Below are 19,217 nucleotides of genomic sequence, written 5' to 3' on the forward strand. Positions count from 1 at the left end.
TATTGTGGCGGGGCGGTACATAAATACACACACAGAGCGCCGCGCCCGCGGCTCCGAGCGAGGCGGCCGCGGCTGCCTCGCCAGCGCCGTGTCTCCGGCCGCGCACCCGGCCTGGGCTGCAAGGCGGAAAGGGAAGAGGCTGTTCGCAGCCCGGCGGGGTTTGGCGTAAGGCTGAGCAGACGCGGCGGGTGTGCGGTGCCAGCCCGGGCCGGGAAGGGCGGCACGACAGTGATCAGTGCATCTGAGCATCCCGGGATGGGGAGCTCGGCGGGATGAGCGCGGGGCAGTGTCCAGCACCGGCACCCAGCACCAGGGAGGGAGAGAGAGAGAGGGGCCCCTTGTCTGTATACAGATCGGTACAAAATCCTAACGCGTACTAGGGGTACAGCATCGAGCCGGGACAGGGCTGCGGCAGGGCCCTGGCAGTCACCACGGCTGCCCTGTAACTCTGGCAGCAGCCGCACGGCGCAGTCCTGCTCCTCCGCAGGTAGGGCCGGTGTCCTTCAAAGCCCCGGGCTGGGGCATCCTTCCTCCTTGGCCAGCGTCTGCAGCAGCAAAGGGCTGCCGTAGTGAGTTATGTAAACATAGGAAATGCCGTTGGATCAGTTCTACAGGATGGGGTTCAGATTAATTACGGGAGCATGATCCCATTCCAGGCTGGCCTGATGGCTTTTTGGGATGCTATGGCTAGAAGATAGTGGCTGCCCTTGCCTGTAAAGAACGTGGCAGCTGCTTTTACATTGGTAGGAACTGAAGCTGGGGCTGCTGGAACTGGAGAGGAGCAAACTTTGTCACTTGTGACAAGCACCTGTTGTGTCAGATGCTGAGCCTGGAAGGAAGCCAGGAATGGCAGTGAGAACCCTCTGTGTGGCTGCTGGAGGTAAAGGGAGATGGTAGGGGAGCGTGGAGGACACAGGCTTCCCCCTCATCTGAAGGAGTTGGAGGAGGGTGTGCAGCTGAAGAAATCCTGGCTGATCTGGCGTGGGTAGCCCTCCAGCACTTTCACCTGGACCGGATCAAACTTCCAATAGTCTTGGCCTCTCAGGAAATAGGCAAAACCTGTGGGTGAGAGAAGAAGGTTTAGAAGAGACAGCATTTGTGAGCTCTTTCCCAGCATTTTGTTCAGCTGTCACTCCGCAACACAGGCAATACTGAAAGAGGGCTGGAAGAGGCAGGAGATTTTACTTGAACCCAGGCTTCTGGCATTCACTTTTCATGCACACTGTTGTAGTTTAGGTTTTAAAATCTAGTTTTACTTTTTGGACGGTAATCAGGACGGATTTTACTTTGTTTTCCTGGTGGGTTTAAATATGCTGTATGCTTGTAGTGACCCAGCCCTGTGAGGGCACAGGATGTCTAGGGCAGGGACAGGCAACTTGTGAAGAACCTGCCCAGAGCATCTGTTACTGTGGGCAAGCTGCCCTGGAATTTAGGTTCTGGTAGCAGTGGGGAGTTGTTTCATTTCATCCTTAGAGAGGAAAGAGGCCCTCACCACACCTGTCATCCCAAGCACCCTGCCGTCCCCAGTGTTTGTGTGGCACTGCTGTGCTCTTTTCAGCATTGAGGCCCATTGGGGAGCACTGGTCAATACCAAAAGCAGCCTGTTCTTTGTTCAGCTCCCCGGGCTGAAGTGTGGGCAGTGTTTCTGTTATCTCCTCATCGTTTCCTCTGGCAAGAGCACTAAGAGGTGGGCAGGACTCTGTGACCATTCCTTGGTCACTTATTTGACTTCTCTATTATACACTTACATATCAGTTGCTGCAATTAATGAGAACAAAACTTCTCAATTCTCTACCCACTGGAGGGAACTGCCCCTCTGCACTGTATGGGGTGTGTTATGGTTGGGAAATGCCCACAACTACCACATGTCTAAATCTGCCCGGCTCTTCAGCTGGGCAGTGCTGTCAGCCAGAGCTCCTGCTGCACTGACCAAACTCGTCCTGAAAAGCGGCGTCGATCTCAGGCGGGACGCCGCGCCAGTCGGCCATGGCCCGGGGGTAGATGTTGTCCACCTGGCGCCTCTGGGGGTTGAAGCGCCAGTAGTTGCCTCCACTGAAGATGTAGATCTTGTTCTTCTCAGCCCCCCACACCAGAGCTGCCTGCACAGGGGATGCAGGGAGGCCCAGCTCCACGATTGGGGTGGGACCGGATACCCGTCTCTCACCATCATAAATCCAGTACTGAGAATCTGTGGCGGAGACAGAAAAGGGAGACAAAGGGGTCAGAAATTCTGATAATTTGGTAGTGAATTGTGCAACTGGAGCTGGTGCCTCAGCAGAGCTCCCACGGGAAGCTGTGCCTGAGAGGCAAAAACACCATCAAAGGTGATGGACACTGCCACAGTTGTGTGTCCAGAATGCTGCCAATGCACTGACATCCCACCTCAGTCCAGCCTGGTGGTGTTGAGGAACCCATTTCAGCAGCACTATTCTCTATTTGTGGAAGTTATTAAGGACTTGGCTGGAGGAACCAGCCTCTGCCCTGCAACCTCAGCACTTGGAAATCATGTGGGCATGCACAGGCACAAAGGGGGCATGTGGCTGGAAAGGAGCGAGCTGCACAAACCAGGAGGAATTTGCCAAGTTGATATAGAGACTGGAAGCACAATTCCAGATTAGATTAAAATGAGACTCTCTGTAATTAGCCCATGGCATGTAATACTTTCCCCTTATCTCACTTTAGCTCACTGTAGGAGCCTGCCAATTTTAGCGCTGTAAGTCCTTGCGTGCAGGTCAGGTGCTCAGAAATGTGTTTATGCAGGAGCTCTGCCTGCAGAGCCACTGGTGTGATTTTGGTACTCGGTCTCATGGAGTGCAGACATGGTGTGCACACCCACAATGAGTTCCCATGTCATTCTGCATCCCTCCTATTAAACCTACACTTGGGAAGAGTGTTAAAGAAAACAGTGGGCTTGTTCCTGGCCTTGAACCCCAGGGATGGCCAGGAAGTGGTTTTGTTTTTAATCTCTCTGGCTGCTGGAGGTTGCCTGGCTCTGGACCCAGGCTCTCTGTAGGCTCAGAAAGTTATGGGGTACTAAGGAAGTTCCAGGTCTCTGAGGAGCAGAGAAAATGCTGTCCCCACCCTGAGTAGGGCCCTGGGGACACAGGCACAACCAGGGAAGCTGCTGGGGTCCACTTCTGGCACAGTGCTTCCCATGACAGCTGGGGAGATGGAGCAAATATTTCCTTCTTTCGCCTCTGCCAGGGCAGAGGCTCATTACAAATGTTTGTGTTCCAGGGAAGGAGAATGGGATATTGTGGCTGTGTTTAAAACAAAAGTGACTCTTTGTTCTCTCTTCTGTCCTCGATACCTGATAAAAAGTTTAAATAGGTAAGCAAACAAATAACAAGGATTACTGGATTGCTGAGGATTCTCAGGAGATTTATTCTCCCAGGAACCTGCTAGGTCCTGACTACCCCCACGTAATTGTGATGCATTTCTCAGCCATCTGGTCCCAGTCCAGCTCTTACCTTGGAAAAACCAGATGTTGCCCAGAGGGTCCTCGAAGGTGGCGTCGACAGAGCTGGGGATGCCCTGCCAGTGGCGAGAGGCCAGCGCTGGGTAACCGTCCTGCAGCTTTCCAGCGCGGAGCCGCCACACGAAGCGGGACCTGAAGAAGAACAGCTCCCCTCGGATGGTGGCTGCCGCATCGAAAGCTGAGCGGCAGGCGTCGGGCTGCACAGCCTGGCAAAGCACAGCGGCTCAGGGCTGGCTCCCCGGAGCCCCCCGCGCCCCGGCTGCGCTCAGCCGAGGGGAAGGCTCTGTGCCCCGGCAGCTGCCCGGTTTGGTTGGGCGTGTGCTGCCCAGAGATCCCCTCCCTGCGCATCCCGGTGCCAGCCCTGCGCCTGGGCTCGGCAGCGGTGGTGCAGGAGGCAGACACCAACTCTGGCTGCTGCTGGGGGCAGCCAGGGTGTCAGGGAAGGGCACACACCAGCCATTCGCTCACCTCCACGTTGGGGATCTCATTTGTTTCGAGGTCTGGCTGGGGCAGCTCTGCTGGCTGCGTTGGGGTCGGGTCAGGATCGGGTGAGGGTTTCCCGTACAGGTACTGGATTCCTTGCTTGTCATCCTCACTCAGGCTGAGGGGGTAGCGGAAGATGTAGAAAGGAGACATCAGGGACTTGGAGACAGCCGTGTGCTGCAGGCCCAGGACGTGGCCAAACTCATGAGCAGCCACTTGCAGGAGGTCAGTGCCTACAAGGGGAGAAGATGGAAGATACTTCTGTCTACTCACGTGCTTTGGCCTCCTGGGCCTGTTCCTACCAGTTACCAGACACTGACATGTAGTGGGAGTCCAGAAAGAGGAAAGAGAAATCTACCTCCAACTGTGTTGTTCCCAGATATCTCCTGTGTAGCTCCAAAGTATGTTTGTGGGGTTTTTTTAAGGAGTCAGAGGGCGTAATAAAGGGGTTCACTGGTTCAGAAGCACCATAAGTCAATTCATACCCTTGGGTATTAACCTGGACACATTGGTAATTTGCAATTCTGTTGTCAGAGGCTCTTGCCACCTGGCTACCAGGAAGAAAAGGATTTTCCATGCACTTTTGGAAAGGAGAAATTTGCACAGAGAAGAAAATCTAGACCAGAGGTGTAGGAGGTGGGGTGGTAAGGTTGGTGTTTGTTCACCCAGCCTTGAAGCAGTTGTTGGCTGGAGCTGAAGTTTAGCAAGTCCCAGGTAGATCACATCCACTGTGGAAGATGCTGGTGTCGGCGAGAGAACTCTGGGATTAACACTGACAAAGGCAGCTGTCACACAGACAGCAGAGGGAGCTCATTTATTGCTTGTCTGGGGACTGTGTCAAGAAGGTGTCATTTAGAAATAAATCCATAAAAGATTATCTAATGTCAAGGCCTGAGACTTCTTTACCAGATTTAAACAGATTTATGGGAGACCGTGTTTTAGGAATACATGACCTTGGAGCATCTATAAAAGGAGAGGGGGGAAAGGGGATTTCAGTATACAAACTTGTATTGTTTGGCAGGTTTTGTTGAGCTTCCTTTTTAAAGCTGCTAAATTTCACTATAAGTGGAGGCTGTTTGTTGACAAGTCCCAGCATACATTCACTTGTCTTCAGCCAGAAATCTTCCAAGCTGCAGCCCAAGTGATGAGAACAGCAGGGATGTGAGTCAGCCAGCCTTGATGGCTCCAAGCAGGATTTCCCTGCTGGCTCCAGGGGAGCAGGTCACTCCTCAGCACCAGAACACAGTGGGGAGGAATGCCTGGGAAGGGTGGAGGGGAAGGTGAGCCCCAGCCTCCCTCCACTGGCCAGCTTTACTTGGAAGCTCTGAATATGCACCGCACTGACCTGATTAAATCAACACATCTAGGTCAGCTGAGAGAGTGGGATTTCTACGCCAGTGATTTATTACAAACTTTCAGACACTTCTGTTTAGCTTGGCAGGCTCCTCACTTGCTGCTTTCCAGCGTTGGCAGATCAGCTGTGCTGTCAGATTCTCCAGGGGAGGTGCACAGCAGCGTGGCTGAGGGGGCTGTGCTGGGCAGCATCCCTGTGTCCCCCATGGATGCCTCTCCACGTGGGGCCCTGCTTCCTGCACGGCTCTGGAGTGACCCCAGGGCACACTTGTGCTCTCCCATCAGTAAAATCAGGCTAAGGATTTCCCTGTCTCGCCGAGAGCCGAGTCAAGGATTTATCCACGTTTATATCGCAAAGCTCTTTTCAGCATATTAAATGGCAATTAGCTCCAGAGAGCTTTTGCAACAGTTATTTATGGATGATGTGGGGGGGAAGGGAATGGAATGGAGTGGAATGGAATGGAATGGAATGGAATGGAATGGAATGGAGCTGGATTTTGATGGGAACTGCTGTCCATTTTCGGTTCCTGGTTTGCCCCTGACACTGTTTTATGGGAGAATGCAGGAAATTCTTCAACAACACGAGCAACCCCAACAGAGGGTGAAAACTGACAGAGCCCACCCCCAGAGCAGAAACACTTCTGCAAAGAGGTCCTGTGCTCTGTGATTCTTGTTTTGGGTCAGCATGGGCAGGGTTGGAGGCACAGCAGTGCTACGTCCCACGCAGTCACACTGGCCTGCAGCTGACACTGCCACGGGCTTTGGGGGAGCTCACTGACAGGGATGGCATTTTTGGGAACCCCCAGAGAGGCCTGGGGTTAACTTGGGCTTTGTGATTATTTCTTTGTGCATGTAAATAAACTGGGAAGGAGGAGGAGGAGCTGACCTGGGTTAATTTTGGTGAGTTTTCCAGAAACTGATGCTCTGGGCACTGCTCCAGATGGTCCCAGGCGGTAGTGCAGTATCTCATGAGATACTGTGACACCAGCCCCTGAGTGCCCAAGCAAAGAGCTACCAGCTTGGATCTATTATTAGCAAAAATTTTTAAAAGAATCTTGACTGGATGTGGCGTTGTTTATGGTCAGAGCATTCCCAGGCCACTGGGACTGAGCTGGAGCCTGGTTTCCCTTTATGGACTTGTTTGAGGGCAGATGGTGAACGATGTGTGCAGGGCCTGGGACTGAGACTGTTCTTTGGAAGACAACGGTGTCACACGGAGCTTGAGCCTCAGCTTTCCTCCATCCTTCCCTTGTTTCATTTCTACTGACTCCTGCCAATGCCAGGTGCAATTCCCAATTGGCAGGGCACGTGGCTGGGCAGGAGAGCCATCTGGTGCTCCCCCCACGCAGGAGGAATCCATGGGGAAGCCGCGGTCCTGCTGCTGGACACGGGCTCTGCTGTGGCTGAAAGACAGAAAGACCTGAATGCTACCAGCAGGCATCCAAGTGGTGGGAGATCACAGTGCTCACCACAAAAATAGCTGTTGCCTCTCGGTTTTACAAGGTCCCTGCTCACACCACAGGGAATCATTTCCAAGGTCATTGACAAGCATCCTGGAGCACCCACAGCTCCCCTTGAAGCAGTACCGTACCCAGGTTGTTCCCAATCGTCCAGGTCTCGTCGTAGTCAAAATGAACGTCTCCTTCCCGGTGTGTTTTGGGGAAGAACGCGTGTGCCAGGATCCCTCCGGGCCCATCGAAGGGCAAGTTGTCTCCATGCCAGTACCTGCAGGGAAGATGTGTTGCACCTCAGCCAAAGGGCCATGGTGGGAGCCCCTGAGAGGGGACAGCAGCTCTTCTTTCCTTCCTAAGTCTGTCCCACTGGTCTGGATCAACTGCTCAGAGCTATTCCAATTGCCACAGGCCAAATTCTGCATCAGAGCCCTGAGGAAGCAGCTTGGTCACACCAAGCACTGAGGAAGCAGATCTCAGTCACACCAAGCCCTGGGGAGCTTGTATGTTTTCTCAGGGATGTTTCTCCATCTCCCCTCCTCAGCTTCCAGCCCAGAGCTGACTATGGAGCCTAAAGAATTCAGGAGGTGCCTGCCTAAGCCGAGATTGAGTTGATATTACTGAGTGGTGGGGGGCTGCAGAGGGCCAGCTGGCAGCAAACCCAGCCAAACTGTCAGGACCTCACTCAAGCCAAGCTGCTGGTGAGTAATGAAGGAAACCCATGAGAGATGTGGCCACTTGAGAGAGCTGAAGGAGATGAACATACAGCATGCAAATCACATCACTGCTTGGACAGTCTCCACTGCCCTCAACAGCTCTGTGCAAACACGCAGCTCAGGGAAGCCTTTGCCCCAGTGTGTATTTTGCCAAAAGGAAATTTCAGGCCAGGAGCCAAGATTCACTTAACCAAGAAACTATATTTGTCTTTGGGCAGTTACATCGTTCAGTCAAGGGACAGGATGGAGGACCTGAAGATGGAAAGTCCAAACAAACGCTTAAGAAAACAGCCTGTGGGCAGAGAAATGTAAATGTACCAGGAAAATTAATGAATGATCAGCAACGGTGCTGTGCACAGCCAGTGTGGAACTGCTGCACTCACACCGAGCAGCCCATGACTGACAAAACTAAAACGATCCCAGAGTCTGAAAGCAGAAATTTGAGCCTCCATTTAAGTGCCTGAGTTGTGTGCTGGCAAGTCTCTGCTCCAGTTACAGCCCTGCCCCTCTGACTGCCCACCGTGCTCACCTCGTGAAATCGATGACGATGTCCGCCCGTCCCTCCTGCACCTCGGTGAACGTCAGCGGGGTCACATCGCTCCAGACTTTCAAAGCTTCCTCAATGGTCCTCCTCACTTCAGCTTTTACAAGTTGCCATGGGAACCTGATAATTCTGGAAGGCAAGAGACACCGGCTGATGGACAGCCCATGGACAGGGCTGTCACAAAGTCACCGGTTCTACAATCAGCATCACTAGGGTCCCCATTCTCAGCACCAGAGCATGCACTGCTCCAGCACCCTCTGATGAGCAACATCTGCAGCAGATAAATCCCATCAGTGTTGGAACATCTGGCCTGTGTGCCAGAGGCGAATTCTCTGGAGAGTTTTGCAGATTCTGTGTTGTTCTGGTGTCACAGCACTCCCCAGTCTATCCCCTGTAAGGCCACCACCACAAAGATTCCTGAGAATGGTGTGATGTGATTTCTTCTCCTCAGTCTCTGCATTTTTTGCCCCTGGAAACTTGGGTTCACTCAGCAGTCACTTCCTCCAATAACAAGAGCAGACTGAAAGGTTTGCCACAGAGGGAGGTTTCTTTCCCTTCCACTAACGGTGTTGCTGTATGTAAATCTCTGCTGTGTTTCTTTCTTTAACACTATTGACAAAAAAAAAAAAAAAAGAAAGGAATAAGCCTTTCTGTTATCTACAGCCTCCTGATGGTGTGAGGATGTGTCTCCTGTATTGCATGAAGCAAAAGATGGTTTACATGCTGTCAGGGTCCATATGACTGTGCTCACTTCTCCACTCACACCCCTGCGGCAGCTGGGGAGGCAGCACCACCCTCCCACCAGTCTGTTGAGCGGATTCACAACTGAGAACGTGTGGGGTGATTTGGGTAAAACTTTGCACTGAAGTGCTGTTTATGGGACCATCAACAACAGCTGACTAAAGAGGTCTTTTTAAAACAAACCGTGAGGTGTTCCCCCCGCGGGGTGGCTGTGGGGCAGAGGCACAGCTGGTGCTGGAGGCTCGGCTCAGCACGGGAGGGCAGGGACCGTGCGTGCCCAGGGCTCTGGTGCAGGGCTGCCCGAGGGCTGCGCACAGCGTGCTGGGCAGCACTGGGAGGGCAGCTGGGTCACTGGAGTGTGCTCACCAGGAGCAGCCGGGCACAAGCCTGCCATGGTCAGCGTGTGCCTGCTGCCGTCAGCGTGTGCCTGCCATGGTCAGCGTGTGCCTGCCATGGTCAGCGTGTGCCTGCCGTGGTCACCGTGTGCCTGCCATGGTCAGCGTGTGCCTGCCATGGTCACCGTGTGCCTGCCATGGTCAGTGTGTGCCTGCCATGGTCAGCGTGTGCCTGCCATGGTCAGCGTGTGCCTGCTGCCGTCAGCGTGTGCCTGCCGCGGTCAGCGTGTGCCTGCCATGGTCAGCGTGTGCCTGCCGCGGTCAGCGTGTGCCTGCCATGGTCAGCGTGTGCCTGCCGTGGTCAGCGTGTGCCTGCTGCCGTCAGCGTGTTCCTGCCATGGTCAGCGTGTGCCTGCCATGGTCAGCGTGTGCCTGCCGTGGTCACCGTGTGCCTGCCGCGGTCAGCGTGTTCCTGCTGCCGTCAGCGTGTGCCTGCCGTGGTCAGTGTGTGCCTGCCATGGTCAGCGTGTGCCTGCTGTGGTCAGCGTGTTCCTGCTGCCGTCAGCGTGTGCCTGCCGCGGTCAGCGTGTGCCTGCCATGGTCAGCGTGTGCCTGCCATGGTCAGCGTGTGCCTGCCGTGGTCAGCGTGTGCCTGCCATGGTCAGCGTGTGCCTGCCGTGGTCAGCGTGTTCCTGCCGCGGTCAGCGTGTGCCTGCCGTGGTCAGCATGTGCCTGCCGCGGTCAGCGTATGTCTGCTGTTGTCAGCGTGTTCCTGCCGCGGTCAGCGTGTGCCTGCCATGGTCAGCGTGTGCCTGCTGTGGTCAGTGTGTGCCTGACATGGTCAGCGTGTGCCTGCCGCGGTCAGCGTGTGCCTGCCCTGCAGCTCCCGTCACAGCTCCGGGGAGCACCGCACCCAGCGTGTGCGGAGGGAGAAGCAAACCAGCCTGAGTGTCGCTCCAGGCCTCCCTTACTTGTAGGTGAGGTTGGTCTTGTCCCAGCGGCCTCCGGAGAGGACAAAGCGCTTCTGGCGGTTGCGGCCGCTCTGTCCGTCGGGCAGCAGCGGCAGGTCGGGCACGCCGCAGCGCGGGGGGTTCCAGCCAGGCTGCCCCGCCGCAGCCCCGGGGGAGCCCTTGGCGGGCACGCCCGTGCCCACGGCCTTCCCCGCGGCAGACAGCCAAGGAGCCTGCTCCTTCCACGTGTGATGCTTTCGGGACACATCCTGAAAGGCAAAAGCAAAACCGTGACTTCGGTGTCCGTGAAGGGGTGGATAGCTGCCTCCAGCAGTGCTGCAGAGCTGAGTCCCACCTCTGCCCGGGGCTGTTTCCCCACTGGGAGGGCACAACCTGCTCCCCACGAGCACGCCGTGCTCCCTGGGCTCTGCTGCTCTGAGGCTGGCTCGCACCTGGCAGGCACTGTGTCGTGCCATGGCACCCACTAAGCGCTCGGCTATTTTTGGTCCGCGTTTCCTTGGCAGCTGGCCGGCAGGAAATACTTTTGCAAGCTGTGGATGAGAACCAGACCCTTCAAGTATAAAACAAATCACTAGGGAATAAATTCTCCCCCTTTGCCCTACATCCTTTATTCCCTCCTGGCCTCGGGTAGAGGTGGCATTAACGGAGGAAGCCTTTAGTCCCCAGCACGCAGCTGTGCTCCCTGTTGTCGCTTCCCTGGTGTCCCCTTGCTGTCCTGGCACCGTGGGCAGGTCTCAGCAGGGCCAGTGGGCACGGCAGAGCAGGACACAGGGATGTGGGGCAGAGAGCAGCAGTGAGTGTCCCTGCAGCCCCCATCACTGCCTGAGGGAAGGACTGCACCACATCCCCTTGCCTCACTGTACCTGTGACTGTGCTTGGGGTAACATCTCCTGGGCTCTCCCACACTCAGTTGGAAAAGCGAGGTTTCTCTTGGCAACATTAATTAATGCTAATCGGCTGACTGCCACTGACAGCAGGGCTGTATTGCCACCATGAAACACAACCCAGGTGTCATCTCCAACCTGCTGTGAGGCATGTGGGGTGAGAGGTGCTTGGTCCATGTCACTGTGCTGCACAAGAGCAGACAGGGTGTTTTTGCCTGATTTTATGCAGCAAACGTGAAGGTGTTTGAGCAGCGGGAGGAGCTGACGGGGAGCACATCTCTGCCTGGACACAGGCAGGCTCTGTCCCACAGGGCTGCAGAGGGGGGACCTGGCTTTAGGCAGGCTCCTTCTTCCCCTGCAAAGAGCTGCCTTCTTCCAGGCCAGCTCTCCTGGCTGGCCTGCCGGGGACACAAAGGTCAGGATGGCCCAGTGCCAGAGCTGCCATGATGCCGTGTAATCCACATGCTGCCACCACTCTGCTCCCCACAATGAGCCCATTCATGCGGGCTGGAATGGAGTGTGAAGGCCTTGGCATTAATTCCAGCGCTGAGCTGCCGGCCCTCTGAGCGAGGCACAGATGGGCAGGGGAGCCAGGGAGGTCACACAGGTGCAGTTTGGGTGTCCATGCAGCACTTTAGGCTTTCGTGTGTCTGTCACCGCTCTAGCCTGCTGGCTTGTCCTCCCCAGACAGACACACAGACAGACAGACACCCTCAGTGGCACCTGCCAGCCTTTGCCTGAGAGCCATTGACACAATCCTGTCCCCAGTTCTCTTTCACACACCGCAGGAACTGCACCAGCAACACATGCAAAGAGAGAAATCCTTTCACATCCTGAACAGCAGAACCTGTCCAGGCCACCAGGCATGCACTGAGCATGCATTCAGTGCCTTAGGGGAGGAGGAGCACGGGCTGGGCTGTCCCACAGGAGCCTGCACAGGGCTGCTCCTGCTGGGCACTGGAGCCCTGCCAGCCTGAAGGTACCTGTTTCTCTGAGAGGAGCTCTCTGAGAGCCACCTGGCACCCTGTCTGGGCTGGCAGCTACTGCCTGCAATGCACAGCTGGCAGGAGAAGCCGACAAAGTCCCTGTTCTGGCCAACATCGTGCTCTCCGCCCCGATGACACCGAAGCACACAATGGCAGCTGTGTCACCAAAGCACGGCCTGGAGCCTGCTCAGCCCCTCGCTCCTGGGTGCACTCAGGAGCACCCACTGCCACGTCCTGACACCCGAGGACTTGGCTGATGAATGCGTCTGGTTTTCCGAGGCCAGGAAGTGCAGGAAGTAGGGGCACTGGGAAACCCTCGGGAATTGCTCAGGTGGGTGTGTGGCCTGAGGCTGACCCAGATGCCTTACCCCTGGTTTTTTGTCTTGATGATGCCCTGCACATTCTCCTCCTGCAGAGGACAGTTGCCTCAGGCTGGGGCCCCTGGCATAAACTGGAGATTATCACGCTCCTCTGACCAGGAGCAGAGAGAGGAGAAGCTCCCTGTTTCCTTCTTGCCCCGAGGAACTCCATGTTCAGAGGCAGAGCAGAGGCAGCTTTTCTCTCCCCACTCTGGTCAGCTCAAGGCCACTGTTATGAATCCCAGCTTTCCAAACCCACTGTGCAACACCAGGACCCTCCCTGCTCCTCCTGCCCTTTGCAGACTCGGCCCTGGAAGGGGGCACAGCGTGTTCCTGTGAGGGGCTCTGGGTGGGGCAGGAGGCAAGGCCTGCCCTGCTGCCCTGCCCGTGCCCCTGGACAAACAGTGACTCTCCCTGTCGTCACTGCCCCAGCGTCAGGACCATGGCAGGAAAGGGCTGGAAAATGCCACTGCAGGCACAGCCGGCAAGGGGAAATGTGACAGGCACAAACCGCTTGCCAAACAATGCTCAGGGGACACCCAGGCTGCAGATCTTGGTCTCCTTGGCTGGACACACCTTGCTGCAGGCACTTCCCAGGGATCAGATATCATTTCCACTTGCTTAAGGTTGCATCCTTCCCAGCCAGTGCTGAGCCCACCCTCCGGTGGGGAGATCCTGCTTTGTTCCCTGAGCTGTGCTACCACACCCTGACTGCACTGGGCTTCACTTAGGGCCCTGCTGCTGCTGGAGCTGCTACACACCTGTGAGGGGAGGAGAGGAGGGCACTGGCTGCTGGGTACCTATCAGGGCATCCCCACTTGTCCCATCCCACCAGCAGAAGGGAAAGGGGTTCCTGGACACAAAAGCAGAGGACAGGGTTTGTCCCAGCAGACCTGAGCCTCTGGCTGAGTGTGTGCAGCCACCTGCACTGCCCCTCCCTGCATAACCCACAGCTGGGCATGGGCACAGCTGGCTTGTAGGCGAGGAAGAAGCCAGGGCTTTGCAAGAGAGTGAATGTGAATACAGCACAAGCACAGACAGATTCCAGGCCTGCAACCAAGGGTTGAGGGCAGTGAGGACAGCAGAGGAGCAAAGCTGTAGAGAAAGAGTGCTCTGCTGCAGGCTGGTCCCTGCTCCTCACAAAGAAAGTGCCTCTTCCTGCAGCCTTGTGACTGAAGGGCTGAGGGGGAGCAGGAGGGAATGGACAGATCCCACGGGACAGCAGAAACCACAGCGGAGGTACAGGCTGCCCACTCAGTTCCTCACAGCTTTATCAGCCTTCAAGTGCTGTGATACAACAGCCATCACCACTGGATCTGCTGGAGCCAGATGAACACCAGCCAAACTTCCCAGGAAGTGTTCCAGCCATCCCAAGGAGCCAGGAGCATCTTTAACCTCATTGTGCTGGGCAGCACTCACCCTGCAGGGCTCCCGGGAGGAGCAGCAGCAACACGGCGTCTCAATGAGCAGGGCTGGGGCTGGTGCCGGTGCTGACAGACCCACGGCTCTCCTCTGCCTGTGTCCATCCCCCTCTGCCTGCCCTGAACTTAAACTTGTGTCCTCTGATGTCTGCCTAATTACCTGGGCTCCTGGCTGGTTCTGTGGCGTGGACATGAAAGGAGACCCCCTCCCTGTCAGACAGGAGCCACTGGACAAGTTACAGCCTGGATCCCATCAGTCTTGGATGCTTCCCCTGTCACTGGGGCTGTTTCCTCTTAACTTGGGCAATGGGCTCATGGATTTGTCTCCATTTCCTTGTGCCTTCTGCTACTGCTTTCCCATTGCTTCTGTTTCTGCTTTTTCCTTTTGTCACTCAGAGTGTTTGCCAAGGCCTGGTGTTTGCTGCCTCTCTGCCTGGTTGCATTATCCTCTTCCTACCCATGGGCCTGCACCTCGGAGCGCTCCTGCCCTTATTTCCATGGGGAAGGACAGCAGAGACACTTTCTATTGCACTTCTCATGTAAGACAGTTCTCTCACCCCATTTCTGTCCACTCTGGGGTGGCTGTGCCCCGCTGGGCTCTGCACCCCTTTACAGCAATGTTCCTGCCTGACATCAGCGCTCTTCTCCTGACGCATGGACAGTGCCTCTCAGCCCAGCGTGGATTTGCAGAGGTTGGATTTGAAAGTGCAGCTACAGCTGATGGTTAATGGTAAAACTGGAACCAGCTTCATTCTAGCCAGGTTGTGTTCCAGGAGCAGACTGGGTCTGGAAGGTGCTGATGTTGCATGTGGAATTTCATGGCAGAAACACGATTGTGGTCTGGTCTGACCCTGAGCTAAACGTGCTCCTGGTCAAGGCACCGTTAGTGGAAACAATGCCTGGGCAAAGCCACCAGATTTATTGATCCCACCTCCCCCAGGACGAGGCAGAGTCTCCTGACCCCTCCATGAATTCTTTGCTTACACAAAATAGTTCTTCTCCAGGACTGGCTCCTCCATGCTGGGCTGCAGCCTGGTCCCACTGCAGACAGAGCCAGGGAGAGCACAAAGGCACAAACAGGAGCTGCTGCAGGGTCTGGCCGTGCACACTCTGATGGGTTTTCCTCTCCACTCACTTCCCCCACCCCATGGCACCATCCAGCACTACCTCCAGGGGCCTGACGGTTTGTTTCCGGATTACTTGGTGGTAGTTGTTGTTGGCAATGAAAAAAGGAAAATGTTTATTTTTCCTAAGCAATGTGGAACATGAAACATTATGGACTGCAAATGTTTATGGCCACAGACAGAATGAGAAGAACCAGGCTTTGGTGTAATGAGAGAAAGCAAATGAATAAACACTGCGGGGCTATTTTTATTATCAGACATTTTAATTATGTGACAGTTTGTGAGACTATTCCATCAACCACACCACAACCAAGCTGTTGGTGTCACCCAAGCAACAGTTTGCCAGAAACAGGAGTACTTGCAGAGCAAACAAGCCCCAGGATGCTGACATAGCAAAAGGTTTCAAGAGCCCTTAATCTGATGACCTAGAAATCCCCTTGAAATGAAGAAACTGCTCTAGGATGTGGCACACTCCTGGCAGGGGAGGAGGGGGTTGAGAAGTTTTGTTCATTGTGCAGTTACATCCAAGCTCAAGGGAGCCATAAGCTACCAGTGCCTCTCTCCTGCCCAAATCCACCAAGAGGACGAAGTCTGGTCACCTGCCTGTCCTTGCTCTATCTGCACCGGGATCTCAGTGAACGTCTACAAACATGTCTGCGGCCATCAGTTAACCCATGAAGTGCTCTGCTTTTCATTGTGCTGGGCAGCTATGTGCAGACTCAGCAGTGCTTCCATTCACTTCAGGCTGAGCCATCCTCAGTGCAAGAACACCCACAAACCCTTCATTTACCTGTCCATATATTTGAGATTAGTAGGAAGGAGCTACTAAGTAGGAAAAAGTAGGATCAGCATCCCTGCAGGACGACTTTCCACCAAAAATTCTTTTCAAACAACTCCTACAAGGTGCATCCCTTCTTCTGCAGAGCCCCACAAGTTATGGTGCCAGGACAGGATAAGTGTGGGGGCAGCACTGGGGAGGGGGATCCTCCCCAAAGCGCTTCTCTGCTCTCCCTCCTGGCTCTGCTTCGCCAGCTGCAGCCCCAAGCGCTGCCACAGGGCAGGGTGAGCGTGTGTGCTGCCTGTGGAAGCACAAACACAACAAACCCGCTGGAGAATAACTGCTTACATGTGTCTTGAGTCTCTCCCAGAGCAGAAGATAAACATGCCTAAAATTACCCCACCACTGACGGCGGGATTTAAATAGCCAAAGCAAGGAGTGCAAATCAATCCCTTCCTGCGGGAGCTGCCTGAGCCCGGAGAGAGGCAGGCACGGGCTGTGGGGAAGGCAGCGCCCTGCTTCCAGAGGGGAGCCCGCTGTGTTCAGGGGAGAGCTGCAGGAGCCCTGATGGGTTATGTTGGTAGCTGGGAGGGTGCCCACCACTCCTCCACGGAGAGAGACCTTCCCAGCAAATGCAGCGACTCTGATTTCCCAGGGGAGCCAAAAGCGAGGCAGGAATTCAGTGTCTGCGCGTGCACAGCCCCGAGGACTGCAGATCTTTTGTTCTCAAGTTTTTCAGTGGACACCAGACACAGCCTTTACTCTGCTCTCAGTTTTCTCTTTCTTTCTTGGGGCATTAATATAAAAGCAAAGGAGCTCTACAGGGTTTGTCTCAAAGGACACAAGTCCTTCTGCAACTTGCCCTAGAGCCTGGCTTTAGGATGAGTCTTAGCCCTTGGCTCCCTCCCCTCTCAGCTGCTGCTGCTGTGACTCTGCTGGAGCACAAACAGCCGGGTGCAGCACACTCCTGCACCTGGGCTCTCCCTGCCCACCCCACATCCTGGCACAGCCCGAGGAACTCCTGTGGTGTGTCTCGTAGGAGTGTGAACCTCTTCTCCCGGCTCAGCCCCTTGGCTCCTTTCTCATTCATCACCTGACAGCCAAAGGTGCCCAGACAGGAAATGAGCTGCTGTCAGACATTAGGGAAACATCCCTTTGTGCAGCAGGCTCGGTGTACTCGGAGCACACGTGATGGCGTGGCACAGATCCCTGTGAGGGAGGGCAGAGAGTGCCCGAGGCCAGGGGCCTCTGCCAGCCCAGCAGTGCCACCCCAGCTGTCCTGCGCTCACGTATGCACTGCTGCCAGCTCACATCCTGTAAAACTGCCTTCACCTCAGAGGCAGAATAACCTTCAGAAGCCTTGACACCAGATGAGGAACCCCAAAGAGCATTTGGGGAGACAGAACTGCTGTTTGAAGGGATGGGAATTCATCTGTCCATTCCAACCCAACCAGTGCAGCCACCATCCCTGCAAAGGCTGAGTCAAACACATCGATCTGAAACCCCGAGCCCCACGTGGCTGGTCAAACACACGAGCACAAGGTATTCCTGTACAGAACATACCTGCAGGAGTGTCACCTGGAGTTACTGCAGAGGAAAGCATTAGCACTCACAGTGCAGAGCATCAGCCTAGGATGAGGAAGAAATCACCTCTCTGTTGGCAGGCCACCAACTTGGGGGACTTTCTTCTGGAGCGTGGATTTGACGGACCAGGAGCCTGAGCAGCCCTGGACCCCTGCAATAACTCTGTGCTCTTCAGCAGTTTGGTGTACTTCCCACTGCCAGGGGTACTGGCCAAGTCAGCTGAGCCCCAGCAACCTGTGCAGTCAGCAGCTGTGAGCGCTGGCAAAAGGAGCTGCACGGTGACAGCAGGGCTGTGCTAAAGCTCAGATGGTGCCAAACCAGGCTGGCCCTCCCTTCCCCAGGATCCCACACAGCTCCTTGCTGGCAGCAAGAGCAGGACCAGAGGCTGTGCAGGCTCCTCCAGGAGCAGCAGCTCCCCAGCCGGCACAGGGCAGAGCACGAGGCACCTGCCAGCCCAGCCCGTGTCCCACAGGGACCAGCGGTCTCCGGCTTCACGCGGGTGGAGCTCTGCCCTCCCAGCCCTGCTGCACTCCCATGGGCCCGGAGCCCCCCGAGCAGTGACATTCCTGGAGCGCAGAGTGCCAGCACCCAGCCTCGGCCTCGCCTTCCTCAGGGGCAGAGCGGAGCCAAGCACGGTGACATTTCGTTTCGAGGAACGCAAGCACCTTGGGGGCCGAGGCTGCTCTGTGCCAAGTCCCAGCCCACAGCAGATTTAGCAGCCAAGTCAGAAAGTACTCAGATGACAGAGCTGATAATAAAACCATCGACAGAACCTGAACTAATCCCCTTGGGCTGCCACTGGGCATTCACTCTGTTATTATTTTATGGCACACCAGCGAATGATAACCCAATTACACAGGCACACATTCCCAGCACAAGGAGCTCTCTGTCTTCTCCCGTCCCCCAAATCCCTCGCACGCCGCTGCTCCTCCCTGGCAGGCGCAGTCCCCGCTGCTCGCAGCTCCGTCCCGGGCGCTGGGATCGGGCAGGCATGTGCAGGAAGAAAGAGCCCCGCTGCTCCTCTCCTGCCTGCGCCTTTGATCCATCCCTTCAGTCTCGTCTCCCGTAACACTTGTGGGAACTGCCAGCGCAGCGCGCAGGGGGCGTTGAGCAGCAGCGAGTGCTCGGCCGCCTGTAAAGCACGGGGGATGCCGTGTCCTCTCCTAAACTCTCCTTGTCCCGGACCCCGTTTTCGCTCGGGAGCACGGCTGTGAAAACTCCCCAAGGAGCCAAGGGGAGCCCGCGGAGCGGGAGGCACCGCCGGGGCAGGGGCAGCCGTCCCGCGGCCGGTGACTCCGGCAGCGCTGCCCGCGCCGGCGCCCCGAGCGCCCGGGGACGGACGGAGCGGCGGGGCAAGGCGGCTCATGCCGTCCAGCGGAGGATCTGCGGGGGAGATCCCGCATCGGAGAGCGGCGGGGACGCGGAGCAGGCACCGGGCGGTCCCGACTCACCGGTTTGTGGCGGCGGGCGGGCGCGGCGGGCGCGCAGTGCAGCAGAGCGGCGGCCAGCAAGGCGGCGGCGGCGGGCAGCGGCGGGCGGGCCATGCCGGGCGGCGGAGCGGGCTCGGACATGGGGCAGAGGAGGAGGGAGGGGGGGTCCTCCTGAGCCTTTTATCCCCCCACGGTAGCCGCCTGCCCTCCTCCTCGCGCCTCCTCCCGCTCCTGCCTTTTGTTCTCCCCGAGCCGCGGCTGCACGGGCCGGGGGGACACGGCCCGGCGGCATCGCGGGAGGGGGTCCCGCCCGTCCCGTCCGCTCCGCCCCGCCACCCCCGGGGGCGGAGAGGGGCGGGAACCCCCTCCCACGCCTGCCCGGCACCGGCCCCCGGCCTCCTGCACCCGCGTCCCGTCTGGTTTGGGGCGCCTTTACACGCGTGCCTTTAAAAGTTTCTTTCACCTCTCCTGCCTAAGGGTACCAAGTACTAAACCAAATCTTCTTAGTGCCCGTCGAGATCACTCCAGTCCCCGCGGGGAGCAGCTCACAGCCGTGTTTAGATGTGTTTGCACCCCTGC

General features: G+C 56.4%; 1 protein-coding gene across 1 annotated transcript; it reads right to left on the bottom strand.

Moving 5' to 3' along the window:
- Nucleotides 1-121: 121 nt before the first annotated feature.
- MMP11 (matrix metallopeptidase 11) lies at nt 122-18,927 on the bottom strand. The gene is made up of 8 exons (XM_040081311.2): nt 18,660-18,927; nt 10,073-10,320; nt 8,011-8,154; nt 6,906-7,039; nt 3,947-4,194; nt 3,471-3,684; nt 1,931-2,188; nt 122-1,059 (listed from the first exon to the last, which is right to left on the bottom strand). The coding sequence occupies exons 1-8, from the start codon at nt 18,777-18,779 to the stop codon at nt 926-928; spliced, it is 1,500 nt and encodes a 499-aa protein (XP_039937245.1). The 5' UTR covers nt 18,780-18,927; the 3' UTR covers nt 122-925.
- Between the last annotated feature and the right edge of the window lie 290 nt (nt 18,928-19,217).

Source organism: Hirundo rustica, chromosome 17 (assembly GCF_015227805.2).
Source record: "Hirundo rustica isolate bHirRus1 chromosome 17, bHirRus1.pri.v3, whole genome shotgun sequence".
NCBI lineage: Eukaryota > Metazoa > Chordata > Aves > Passeriformes > Hirundinidae > Hirundo > Hirundo rustica.

Bases quoted from the DNA above. Each gene is read 5' to 3' on its own strand.
- MMP11 (XM_040081311.2), bottom strand. From the start codon at position 18,779: ATGTCCGAGCCCGCTCCGCCGCCCGGCATGGCCCGCCCGCCGCTGCCC. The intron at 4,195-6,905 runs GTACGGTACTGC...CTCCCCTTGTAG, and splicing joins GACGATTGGGAACAACCTGG to GCACTGACCTCCTGCAAGTG. The intron at 3,685-3,946 runs GTGAGCGAATGG...GTGCTTTGCCAG, and splicing joins ATGAGATCCCCAACGTGGAG to GCTGTGCAGCCCGACGCCTG.